Raw genomic sequence first — 13,720 nt, 5'->3', positions numbered from 1 at the left:
TACAAACTTTTCCGTGGACTTTTGTACAAAGTGTGTTGTCCACAAGTTTGTATTGCATACACACGGTCGGACTTTTTGACAACAAACACGAACGTAATGACGTCACAACGTACTGACGCCGCTTCAAAAGAGGACGTTCAATGACTCCAGCGCCACCTTTGGTCAACTTCTGTATTGTAGTCTGATCGTTTGCAATGGTTCTGAGCATGCGTGTTTGTACCTTGTACAAAAGTCCGATGCTTTTGCGTACACACGGTAGGACTTTGCTCCATCGGACTTTTGTTGCCAGAAAGTTTGTCCGTTCGCAGAGCCAACAAAAGTCCGATGAAAACAGAAAAAGTTTGTCCGATGGAGCGTACACACAGTCGGATGTTGCTCCAAAACAGCTAATTTGCATGTTTGTTGTCAAAAAGTCTGACCGTGTGTACGGGCCTTAAGCTTGTCTGAGACTGATGGATCAAACAGGATAGATTAAGTGATAGGTATCATTAAGCTACAAGGGTTTTAGACTTTCATAATCCATTTCTTCAAGGGTCAGGCCACCCAAGCCCATGTTACAGGTTTTTTTTTTACAGTTTAAAGTGCATAAAGGTACAATAATTACATGGGGGACATTGCTTTGTAAAAAAAAAAAACACAAAAAACACTACTACTGCTGGATTACAGGTCTTCCTTAACCCTGTTCATCTTAAGACTCAATAAAAGAATCAACAGAAACGCTGTGCACACTTACGGTTAATATGGTCCATATAGTATACACCTATTTGTGTATCATAAACAACTTCCCATCCTAAAGGTAGTTCATTCCCAACACAGTCTGCAAACGTTAAAGGCTTCGTTATTCTAGGGAGAATAGAAAGTTCAGACTGTTAGAAACATGCTTTAAACAGCCATACAAGTAATGATAAACAAACTAATTATCATTCATTTGATCATTTCCCAAATGACAAGTATTTGGCACAGCAAATAAAAGGATCAATGTTTTGAATTAAATTTTCTTCTTCTTCCATCAGGGTAGACTCCCCATTTTCTAAAAAACGTTTTTTCATCCATTGAACAAATTACAGTGGCTTGAAAAATTATTCGTACCCCATTTTTCCAGATTTTGTCATGTTACAACCAAAAACGTAAATGTATTTTATTGGGATTTTATGTGATAGACCAACACAGTGGCACATAATTGTGAAGTGGAAGGAAAATGATAAATGGTTTTCAATATTTTTTTACAAACAAATATGTGAAAAGTGTGGCATGCATTTGTATTCATCCCCCTTTACTCTCATCCCCTTAACTAAAATCCAGTGGAACCAACTGACTTCCAAAGTCACTTAATTAGTAAATATAGTCCACCCGTGTGCAATTTAATCTTAGTATAAATACAGATGTTCTGTGAAGCCCTCATAGGTTTGTTGGAGAACCTTACTGAACAAACAGCATCATGACAGGTCATGGATAAAGTTGTGGAGAATTTTAAAGCTGAGTTAGGTTATACAAAAATATCCCATGCTTTAAACATCTCATAGAGCACTGTTCAATCCATCACCTGAAAATGGAAAGAGTATGGCACAACTGCTAACCTACCAAGACATGACCATCCACCTAAACTGACAGGTCAGGCAAGGAGAGCATTATTCAGAGAAGCAGCCAAGGGGCCCATGGTAACTCTGGAGGAGATGCAGAGATCCACAACTCAGGTGGGAGAATCTGTCCACAGGACAACTATTAGTCATGCACTCTATAAATCTGGCTTTTATGGAAGAGTGGCAAGAAAAATGCCATTGTTGAGCTGGATGGACTTGTGTCTTTTTTCAACCTGACTAACTATGTAACTATGAAAGAAAGCTATGAGAAGCCCTGTTTGCAGTTTGTGAGAAGCCATGTGGGGGACACAGCAAACATGTGGAAGAAGGTGCTCTGGTTAGATGAGATCAAAACTGTTTGGCCTAAAAGCAAAACGCTGTGTGGAGGAAAACACACTAAACATCACCCTGAACACACCATCCCCACCGTGAAACATGGTGGTGGAATCATCATGTTGTTGGGATGATTTTCTTCAGCAGGGACAGGAAAGCTGGTCAGAGTTGATGGGAAGATGGATGGAGCCAAATACAGGGCAATTTTAGAAGAAAACCTATTAGAGTCTGCAAAAGACTTGAGACTGGGGTGGAGGTTCATCCTCCAGCAGAATAATGACCCTAAACATACAGCCAGAGCTACAATGGAATGGTTTAGATCAGGGGTCTCCAAACTATGGCCCTCCAGTTGTTCAGGAACTACAATTCCCATGATGCCTAGTCGTGTCTGTGAATGTCAGAGTTTTTCAATGCCTCATAGGATGTGTAGTTCTTCAACAGCTGGAGGGCCGTAGTTTGGAGATCCCTGGTTTAGATCAAAACACATTCATGTGTTAGAATGGCCCAGTCAAAGTCCAGACCTAAATCCAATTGAGAATCTGTAGCAAGACTTGAAAATTGCTGTTCACAGACGCTCTCCATTGAATCTGACAGAGCTAGAGCTATTTTGCAAAGAAGAATGGGCAAACACTTAACTCTCTAGATGTGATGTGCAAAGCTGGTAGAAACATCCTCAAAGACTTGCAGCTGTAATTGCAGCGAAAGGAGGTTCTACAAAGTATTGACTCACAGGGGCTGAATACAAATGCACGCCACACTTTTCACATATTTTGAAAACTATTTATCATTTTCCTTTCGCTTCATAACTATGTGCCACTTTGTGTTGGTCTATTACATAAAATCCCAATAAAATACTACAAACTATACAATTTATGTTTTTGGTTGTAACATGACAAAATGTGGAAAATGTCAAGGAGTATGAATACTTTTTCAAGGCACTGTTTCTACTTCATATGATGTGTTCCTTTCATGGAACATGAACATGGATCAATTCAATTTTCATGGAACAATCATTAAAGCGGTAGTAAAGCCGCTAAAATTTTTATTTTTTTCTGACCTGCAAGGCAAAAGGCATAAATGAGCTAATATGCACCGCATACTAGCTCATTATGAAATACTTACCTTAGACCGAGGCCCTGATATCTCCGGTGATCCACGCCAAGGGAGCTGACATGTTCCCTCAGCGTGTCTTCCGGGTATCGTGGCTCTGGCGCTGTGAGTGGCCAGAGCCGTGATATCATCACTCCCGTGGATGGGCGTGGGAGATTTCTTTCCGGCAAGTCTGGCATCTCCCGGGCTTTCAGGCGAAAATCCCCTCTGCGCATGCGCCGCTGCAGTCAGCGGCTCATTGCGAGGGGAATATCTCCTAAACCATACAGGTTTAGGAGATTATTTTTTTACCTACAGGTAAGCCTTATTATAGGCTTACCTGTATGTAAAAGTTTAAAAAAAAGTATACAACCACTTTAAATGGAGAAATCATTAAAGTATGTTACATGAACAACAGAAAAGAGCAGGTTCACATCACTGCAGATTGGTAAGGATGTCTTTTTACTGCTCCAAAACCAAAACACTTCTCCCATCCTAAATATAGCCATACATACTGTACTGGTCTTTAAAGTGTCATTAAACACACATCATTAAAAGTGTTACTAAAGTCAAGTTTTTTTGAAACTTCAAATAACAAACATGATATGCTCACCTGCTCTGTGCAATGGTATTGAACAGAGCGGCCCTGATTCTCCTGTTCTTGGGTCCCCTGCTGGCGATCTTGGCTTCTCCTCTTCATCGTGTGTCCCAATAGCAAGCTGTTTGCTGTGGGGGCACACAGTGCATGTTCGCTCCCAAGCGGTGTGTTTATGGAGCCGTGCTCTATAGACACACAGAAGGGTTTAGCCCCCCCCCCCCACTTTCTCCTCACTGCATTTGATTGACAGCAGAAGGAGTCAAAAGTTACTGCTGCTGATTGAGTCCCTATGTGAAGAGGAAGAGAGGGGAGAAGAGGTGCAGCTGTGTGCAGCACTGGATCTCTTCTCCCCTCTCTTCCCCTTCACAAAGGAAAGGGGAGGACAGAGAAATATAAAACGTTTTTTACCTTAATGCATTAAGGTAAAAAAAAGTTTTTAGCTTTAGTATCACTAGTATTAAAAAAAAAAAAGACTGGTTGATCCTGCTGTTCACTTTTCCTCCCTCCTTTTCCCTGTCCCCGCTGCTTTTGTTTTTTGAGCAGCCTGAGATTGTGTAAACCATGTGTGGGCATCTACTGAGCATGCTCCAGTTTAAGTTCCGTTGTAATCTGTTAATTTCCTCCTTTTTCTTATCAGTGCAGCCCATGTGACTATAGAGTCCCACATATGGGAGTATACACTCTGAATAAATGACAGTACACTCCCCCTCCTTCTCCATGCCCACTAAACAGCTCTACACCATGGGAGTGAGATATTACATATTGATTGATGGAAGCTTTGCCTCCCTGAAATTCTAAGCACATACAAACAATAGACACAGGCTGGAGGGGTGTGAAACAAGCTGGGATTGGCAGAACCTCATCCTAGATAGCCCACACCATGTTTTTTGTGCAAAATAATAAACATTTGAGTTCAATTACATATTTGAATGATGATTTAAACATTTGATATTAATTATGTATTTTTCATCTGTATTACAAAGGCTGTTTTTTTTTGTTTTTTGTTTTTTTTAGAACATGCAACCAGCAACACTAGACTAGAATCTCCTTTCGCTGATGTTTCCCTGCAGACAGGCTGGGAAACAGCTGGGCCATATGACAGCTGTATATATCGATTTAGAAACAAAGGTATTTCAATTGATTTTATTATTAAAATAAATACAGTGTCATAATCATATAGAAATAGAAAGAAGGGGTAATTTAAATGTGTGTTTAGTATTACTTTAATTATTCACCTAAAAAATTGCTAGAATACTAGGCAATCCTGCTGAGATAATTTGTATTGTTCAAGCATAAAAGCACCAAACATGTTATTGTGTTCAGAAGTATTTCTGAAAATGATGCTTAGGTGACTTTCCCCTACATATCAGTTTTGTGTGGATGCTGGAATACTATATCTCACTGATTTCCTTCATCGTTTAGATATCACATTAGCACGATATCCCCAATGTAAATTCTGGCACCACTGAAGAAGAGCTATTTAAAAAAGAAAACTTAGTTCAAAACAAAGCTGCTTCATCTAAAGTGTTAATCATATGAGCCAAGTGCATAAGAAAACTACCAATCTTGCAGCTGAACTCCAGGCAAACATAGAAAAAAAAAACATCTTATGCAGCTGTATATTCCTTTAAAAATAAATATTTTTTTCACACAACTAGCATAAGTGCCAAAATCTGTCACCCCTTCCATAGCAGCACTAAAAAATGGAGAGGCAGCAGTAAAAGCCACCCAAGAACTGCAGAGCTCATGATTACCAACATTTTCAGGCTCCATCCAGGGCTGTGCACACAACATGGACATTTTTTGTCATGCTACCCCCACATCAAAGATGGCCACCTCGGGTGGCGGTAGAAAAACCACACAGGCAGTCAGTGGGTGGCTGGCAGTGCTGTGCTCAGGGACACTGAGCCTGAACACAGGGACAGTGGCCAGATAGGGAACTCAGTAACATTGGGGCTAAAGTTTTATCAGACTCAGCATTATTGAGATGCACTAAGGACAGAATGGAACTGGAATGGACACGTTGCCCCCACTGCGCCTCCAGTGCCGCCTGAGGTCTCAGCCTCAATGGGCTTCATTAGTGGCACGAACTTGGCTACATTTGTGCCCAATAAGCAGGTTACAGTGGGGTGGTCACATCACCATATTTCTAAGGCCGCGTACACACGGGCGGACTGTTCGCCCAACCTTGTCCGCTGAACAGTGTTTGGGCGGACAGTCCGCTCGTGTGTGGGCTTTCAGCGGACAGTTTCAGCGGACAGTTGGACGGACAAGGTCTTTCGGAAATTCCGAAAAACTGTCCGCTGAAACTGTGTTTGAGCGAACAGTCCGCCCGTGTGTGGGCCTGTCCGCTGTACTTTCGAAATGAGCGGACTGTTCCCGCTCGGAAAGTCCGCCCATTTCGAGCGCGTGTACAGGTAGGCGGGGCCCGCGAAGGAGACGTCGCGGGCTTCGCCGCCTGGAATGGGCTTAAAGGGGAACCCCAACGCCGAAAAAAATCGGCGTGGGGGTTCCCCCCAAGTCCACACCAGACCCTTGTCCGAGCACGCTACCCGGCCGGCCAGGAAAGGGGGCGAGCGAGCGCGCCCCCCCTCCTGAGCCGTACCAGGCCGCGTGCCCTCAACATGGGGGGTGCCTTGGGGAAGGGGGGGCCGCGCGGCCCCCCCCACCCCAAAGCACCTTGTCCCCATGTTGATGAGGACAAGGGCCTCTTCCCGACAACCCTGGCCGTTGGTTGTCGGGGTCTGCGGGCGGGGGGCTTATCGGAATCCGGGAGCTCCCTTTAAGAAGGGGGCCCCCCGGATACCGGCCCCCCACCCTATGTGAATGAGTATGGGGTACAATGTACCCCTACCCATTCACCTGTGAAATAAAGTACAAATAAAAACACAACACAGGGGAAAAAAATATTTTATTGCACAGCCGGGGGTCTTCCGTCTTCGGGGGTCTTCTCGCCGGACTCCTCCGCTATGTGTGTGTAGCTCTTTTGCCAGCGGAGGAGTCCGGCTTTCTTCCTCCCCGCCGCCGGCCTCTTCTCCCGACTTCGGGGTCTTGTCCCCCTCTTCGGTTCTTCTGCCGGGCCACCGCGCCTGGTCCGGTGGCCCGGTCTTCTGTCGCCGTCTTCCGTTCTTCTGTCGCCGCCTTCGGTTCTTCTGCCGGGCCACCGCGCCTTCTTGTAGCTCTTTTACAGGCGGTGGCCCGGTCTTCTGTCGCCGCTGTCGCCGCTGTCGCCTTCCGTTCTTCTTCTTGTTCTTCTTGTTCTTCTCCAGGAGATGTTGACACGTCGCTCCCTCCGGCCGGAATGCCAGAGCCGCCCTGCGCTGTGACTTATATAGTGACAATGGGGCGGTGTCACATGGTATATGTCACATGGGTTGGTCACATGGTGACCCCGCCCCCTTACGATGTCATAGTCCCCATGTGACATCAACCCATGTGACCAACCCATGTGACATATACCATGTGACACCGCCCCATTGTCACTATATAAGTCACAGCGCAGGGCGGCTCTGGCATTCCGGCCGGAGGGAGCGACGTGTCAACATCTCCTGGGGAAGAACAAGAAGAACAAGAAGAAGAACGGAAGGCGACAGCGGCGACAGAAGACCGGGCCACCGCCTGTAAAAGAGCTACAAGAAGGCGCGGTGGCCCGGCAGAAGAACCGAAGGCGGCGACAGAAGAACGGAAGACGGCGACAGAAGACCGGGCCACCGGACCAGGCGCGGTGGCCCGGCAGAAGAACCGAAGAGGGGGACAAGACCCCCGAAGTCGGGAGAAGAGGCCGGCGGCGGGGAGGAAGAAAGCCGGACTCCTCCGCTGGCAAAAGAGCTACACACACATAGCGGAGGAGTCCGGCGAGAAGACCCCCGAAGACGGAAGACCCCCGGCTGTGCAATAAAATATTTTTTTCCCCTGTGTTGTGTTTTTATTTGTACTTTATTTCACAGGTGAATGGGTAGGGGTACATTGTACCCCATACTCATTCACATAGGGTGGGGGGCCGGTATCCGGGGGGCCCCCTTCTTAAAGGGAGCTCCCGGATTCCGATAAGCCCCCCGCCCGCAGACCCCGACAACCAACGGCCAGGGTTGTCGGGAAGAGGCCCTTGTCCTCATCAACATGGGGACAAGGTGCTTTGGGGTGGGGGGGGCCGCGCGGCCCCCCCTTCCCCAAGGCACCCCCCATGTTGAGGGCACGCGGCCTGGTACGGCTCGGCAGGGGGGGCGCGCTCGCTCGCCCCCTTTCCTGGCCGGCCGGGTAGCGTGCTCGGACAAGGGTCTGGTGTGGACTTGGGGGTAACCCCCACGCCGATTTTTTTCGGCGTTGGGGTTCCCCTTTAAGCCCATTCCAGGCGGCGGAGCCCGCGACGTCTCCTTCGCGGGCCCCGCCTACCTGTACACGCGCTTGAAATGGGCGGATTTGCCTCCTCCTTACGTGGGCGAGTCCGTTCATTTCAAAAGTTGAGCGAACTGTTTGCCCAACCTTGTTCGTCAAACAGTCCGCTCGTGTGTGGGCAAGTCCGCTCATGCAAATTTTGAGCGGACTGTTTGATGAAACTGTTTGCCGAACAAGGTTGGGCGAACAGTCCGCGCGTGTGTACGCGGCCTTAGCTTTAAAATCAAAAGTGGTGTTACTCTCCGAGCTGTACTGTCTGGAAGAGGTGTAAGAATCAATTGGATGGATCCTGGCTAAATTGGCCCTTGTATGTATAAACGGGAATTAGGGACCATAGATTGTAAGCTCCTTGAGGGCAAGGACTGATGTGAATGTACAATATACAGGTATATGTAAAGTGCTGCATAAATTGACGGCGCTATATAATAAATAAATCACAAAAGTGGTTGGACAGAATTATAAATCTTTCAACACGTAAGACAGTTGACATACAATATGTCCAGATGTGTGCTTGTAGTTAGGGTTACCGTGGAATCAAATCAGTAAATTAAAGATTTGCAATTGGGAACATCTAGAAATGTTGATAATGCCTAAGCAGCAACCTGAAAAAAATAATAATGAACTTTTCCTCAAAAGTAGGAGTGCACTTTCTGGCATTTGACTCTGCCTTGGTACTCCAATGCAGTGTGCATCAAAGCTGTATATCCACTTGCAAACCACACACTGTACATTTACTGCGACAGTGTGGACTGACTGTGCAGAATCACATATATTTATGTATATATTTATGATATTTATCTCTGGGTAGGGGCGAGCACGTCGCAGCACATGTCAATTGGGACCTGGCCAATGATTCACCACAAGCACCCGGCGATTGGCTCTGGGCTTCATGGAACACAGCTCTGTGAGCGTGAACAGCACAGAGCTGCGTTTAGTAGCAGGGGATCTAGTTGGCTTTTCAATCCCTGCTAAGCTCTTTTCATTCCCTGAAAAACCAAATAGATCCCCAGTAAAAGCAGCATACAGTACACATATAAACACTTGTTAGGCACATATTTAACCCCTTGTACAGTCATGGTGCATATTATTAGCACTGATCACTGTTATAATGTCACTGGTGATGTCAGTGGCAGTTAGTTTGTTCCCACAGAGTGTCAGTTTTGCTGCGTACACATGACCGGACTTTTCGATGGACTAGGTCCGCCGGTTTTCCCAATGGACTTTCGGTGGACTTCCGACAGACTTGGCCACACACAATACCACCAAAGTCTGACGGATTCAAACATGATGACGTACGACCGGACTAAAATAAGGAAGTCCATAGCCAGTAGCCAATAGCTGCCCTAGCGTCCGTTTTCGTCCGTCAGACTATCATACAGACAAATGGATTTTTGGACCGGACTCGAGTCCGTCTGAAAGATTTGAAACATGTTTTATTTCTAGGTCCATCTGACTTTTGGGGAAAAAAGTCCACTGGAGCCCATACACGATCGTAATATCCGACAAATTCATTCTGTCAGACCTAGTCCATCGAAAAGTCAGTTCGTGTGTACGCGGCATTAGTGTCAAATTGCCCACTGTCCCGCTGATCACCGCCATTACTAGTATACAAAATAAAATTCCACTCGCACTGACAGTCTCAAATAGAGGAGAGCCGATCGGCTGCTCTCCTGACAGGGGAGTCTGCACTGACTGATTATCAGTGCATCCCCCCCAGGATGCCCACCCGTGCCCACCAGGAAGGCTGCCCACCAGCAGAACACAATAGCACTGTGGAAGGGAATCCCCATCAACAGTCACTGTTCATGTGGGAAACTAGCAATTTTCCTTTCTTCCGTCTGTGCCTCTACCAAGATTGCTGCCTCCATACAGAAAAAAAGGCATTGTAAGCCAGTAATAGAGAAAAGACCAACTGCTGGGATAAAATAGACAATACCGGTGACTGGTCCTTTGTCTACTGCTCACTTTTTTTAGGCACAGCCTCCACAATATCGGATTTCTAAAATGATCTATAGTGAGCAATATGACATCTCTGGATCCTTTATTATTTATGTATCCGTCAGCTGAAGCATTTTATTCTATTAATAGGAATCTCACTAAGTACACAATAAGTTCAAGAGGAAATGTTATTAATAACAGAAGTTCCAATTTTTCCACAAACCGCTTTACATTTGTATTAGATGAAAGCGTGCAAGAAGAAAGTTTGTGATATCGGAGTGATAACATCCAACATATTTGTTGTGTGAACTGCTCCTAGCACACTCTGTGGCTCCATGCCACTTCCTCAAATGCATGCTATTTTTACATGTTCACTTTTATAACAGGAGATTAAAGAGTCTGATTTATCGGTCAGACGTAACCACCAAAATAGATCTGGCGTAAAATGTTTAGCTATTTTTGGAAGTCAAACATAATTTGAGAAGTTGGCCAAACAAACTAATTACCAGCTGTTTTTAAAATAAGATAAACAGGCTTTGGAATTGCCTTGGTTGTGTTAAACCTTTCTATCTGTTGTTTATAGCCACATCTGAACCCAGCTGGATTTTCCCAGGACCTTACAAATACAACTTTTAGAGAACTGATCTCTACCCTTAACATCTGACAGACTAGGGAACCCTGTCATATAAAGGAAATAGAAGCTAGCAAACTGGATATCGCAGTGGTATTCTGAATACAACTTTGTACTGCATTTTAAAGGATAAGTTCACTTTAAATAATTTAATTAAAATAACGTAAAAAAATGTGCATTTATTATTTTTTGCTGCAGGAGCCTGTAAAGCATTGCACCAGCAATCAGCAGATCTCTAGTACCATGCAAGTCTCCTGCAGATCTGTCAGTGAATCGGCCTGCTCATAGCGCTTACAGGGAAGCTGATACATTCTGACAGGAAGACTCAATGAACTACCGCAGCGCTCACAGCGTCCTGGTTGTTCAATAAAATTACAAACCAAGAGCCACAAAGGCTTCCAGGCCTTGTAGTTTTCCATTCACAGGACACTGCGGTCGGAGCCCCACTTGGCCACGTTTTTTTATTAATTGTGATAGCTAGCGGGGAGGGAGAAGATGGAGGGGATCGAGGGGGCGCAGGGGCCAGTCCGTTGGTAACATGTTACACCCTGAATATGAGTTACGAAAGGTGAACTTATCCTTTAAGCCATGATTACATGTGCAGCAGTCTCCCCCTGCCCCTCTGAAAAGTGATCCCTTGTAGATAGCTTATAAGAGGATGGTAGAGCAAAAGCTTTAGGGCAGGGATATGCAATTAGCGGACCTCCAGCTGTTGCAGAACTACAAGTCCCATGAGGCATAGCAAGACTATACAGCCACAAGCATGACAACCAGAGGCAGAGGCATGATGGGACTTGTAGTTTTGCAACAGCTGGAGGTCCACTAATTGCATATCCCTGCTTTAGGGCATTCAGGAGGCAATCCTGTGGTCATCTGAATTCCTTTTTACTGTCCTTGGGGCAAAGGGAAATTTTGCATTTAAGTACTGCTTCACAACCACCGGCCGATGAGCGTTAGGCTCATGGTTGTGGATCGGTCCCTTTGATTATATTGGTTGGCATTCCACGGGCGTGAATCAAAGCATCATGGCTGCAGAATGTTTACAAACTGCTCCAGTTGCTATGGTAAGTTTCAGGTGGGCAGTCAACGGATAGTAAAAACGCAGATCAACCTCCTGTTTTATGGCCCCTTTGCCACTCGTGTAAACTTAGCCTTAAAGTAGTAAACCGCACAAAAAAATAAATAAATGGGTCCCCTGCAGGTTTTTGACATAATGTGCTGGTATGCACTGCATACCAGCACATTATAAAAGACTTACCTGCAAACTGAGCCCTCCAGTGCAGTGCTGTCATGGCTCCCCCCTGCGCTTCCATCTTCACCCAGACTCCCTTCTGGGTTCGCAGGCTCCGGTTGTTTGAATGGCAGGGGGACACAATGACGTCACTCCCTGTGCACATTTAGGAGATATTCATTGTACCTACAGGTAAGCTTGATTGTAAGTTTACCTTTAGGTACAAGTTTAAATACAGACTTTACTTATTGTGGAAGGAAAGGCTACACAACAACATACCTGTAAATGTTGCTTTTATACTCTTAACAGACATGTTCTACTAACTTATGATCTAAATACATGGTCTTTCATTTTTTCCTATGTGGTCATAAGACTGTAAAGCTCTGGCTCTATCCCCTTTCTCTGAAGTTGTTGTGGCTGGTGGGCATGAACTCTCTGCTGGCCAACAGCACTCTGGAAGCCAGCAGATGACATTGACAAGCTACAGAATTCAATAGTGAAGTCGGCCAGCATGGACTACCCAAAACCTTACAGTCACATGATTACATAGAAAAACTTGGTAGAAATGTATTTCACAGAAAATGTCGGTGGAGCATATTACAGCAATGGGAAAGCAATTTACCAGGTATGCCTTCCATTTTAAAAGGTAATAAGAAACCTAAAAACCTATGTATTTATATAAAAACAAACATTTTATATTTTAATGATACGACTTACTGTCACTCACATGTAGAGAATAGAATTTTCCATTAATATGTTCAACTATTTGAGCAAATTTGAATAAATGCTATTTCATCCTGATTTTAGTGATCCATTTAATAGAGTAGATTATAGGGCAATTAAAATATAAATGTTCCATGCTGGGTTGGATAATGTTTTTCAAGATTTTGCTCCATCTTTTTAAGCATGTTTTTAGCAGAGTATATTTAGCAGTAGCTGTATTTTATGTATGAATATTCTCCACAGGACCACCAGGGATTATTGCTAGTATTATTGCTCTCACTACAGGTTTACTTATATCGCTAATATTGATATAATAATAATAATAATAATACTTAATCAATAACTTGATTTCTGCCATCCTCTTCGAGTGACCCTATTTACAGCTAGATCCCCTTGGGGTGAATAGGTTTGCTCACTGTTTTGTTACTATCCAGAACCATTTATAATGTTATATATAGTAGGCTTCATGTACACGGGACGTTTTTTCCAACCTCTCCTGAACGATCTAACTTGACAGATAGTAACCCACGTTTAAAACTTCAGTTTTGCCACATTTACAAGCGGCGTTTGCGTTTAGAAGCGGGAGTCTTTTTCCCATAAAGGTCTGGCAGTTTTGCCGGACCTTCAGCTGGGCCTTAACAGCGCATGCGCCACATGACGTCAGAGGCTGCATGAAAAGTAAATATCTCCTATACCGTACAGGTTTAGGAGATATTAATTTTACTTTACCTTATTATAGGCTTACCTGTAGGTAAAAGTTCAAAAAAATACTATACAACCACTTTAAGGACCGGGCCTCTTTTTTTAGATGAGTTGTTTACAAGTTAAAGTTTTTTTTTCTGCTAGAAAATTACTTAGAACCTCCGAACATTATAATTTTTTTTTAACACCCTAGAGAATAAAATGGCGGTCGTTGCAATACTTTCTGTCACACCGTATTTGCGCAGCAGTCTTAAAAGCGCACTTTTTAAAAAAAAAAATACACTTTTTTCAATTAAAAAATAGACAGCCCAAATTTTTTTATATTGTGAAAGATAATGTTACGCCGAGTAAATTGATACCCAACATGTCACGCTTCAAAATAGCGCCCACTCGTGGAATGGCGACAAACTTTTACCCTTAGAAATCTCCATAGGCGACACTTAAAAAAATTCTACCTGTTGCATGTTTGCGTTAAAGAGGAGGTCTAGGGCTAGCATTTT

At 44.4% G+C, this 13,720-nt stretch overlaps 1 protein-coding gene across 1 annotated transcript in view; it reads right to left on the bottom strand.

Annotated features, from left to right (window-relative positions):
- The window catches only part of WWC3 (WWC family member 3), a 274,579-nt gene that overhangs the window by 167,599 nt on the left and 93,260 nt on the right, over positions 1-13,720 (bottom strand). Inside the window, exon 2 of the mRNA XM_077480846.1 lies at positions 734-843. Within this exon, the coding sequence (XP_077336972.1) occupies positions 734-843 (110 nt within the window). The remainder of the gene's footprint in view (positions 1-733; positions 844-13,720) is intronic.

Source organism: Lithobates pipiens, unplaced genomic scaffold (genome assembly GCF_037356315.1).
Source record: "Lithobates pipiens isolate NorthernLeopardFrog02 unplaced genomic scaffold, aLitPip1_a1.2 Scaffold_16, whole genome shotgun sequence".
NCBI classification, from domain to species: domain Eukaryota; kingdom Metazoa; phylum Chordata; class Amphibia; order Anura; family Ranidae; genus Lithobates; species Lithobates pipiens.
The sequence above is the reverse complement of the archived record's forward strand: the minus strand, read 5'-3'. Positions and strand labels throughout refer to the sequence as shown.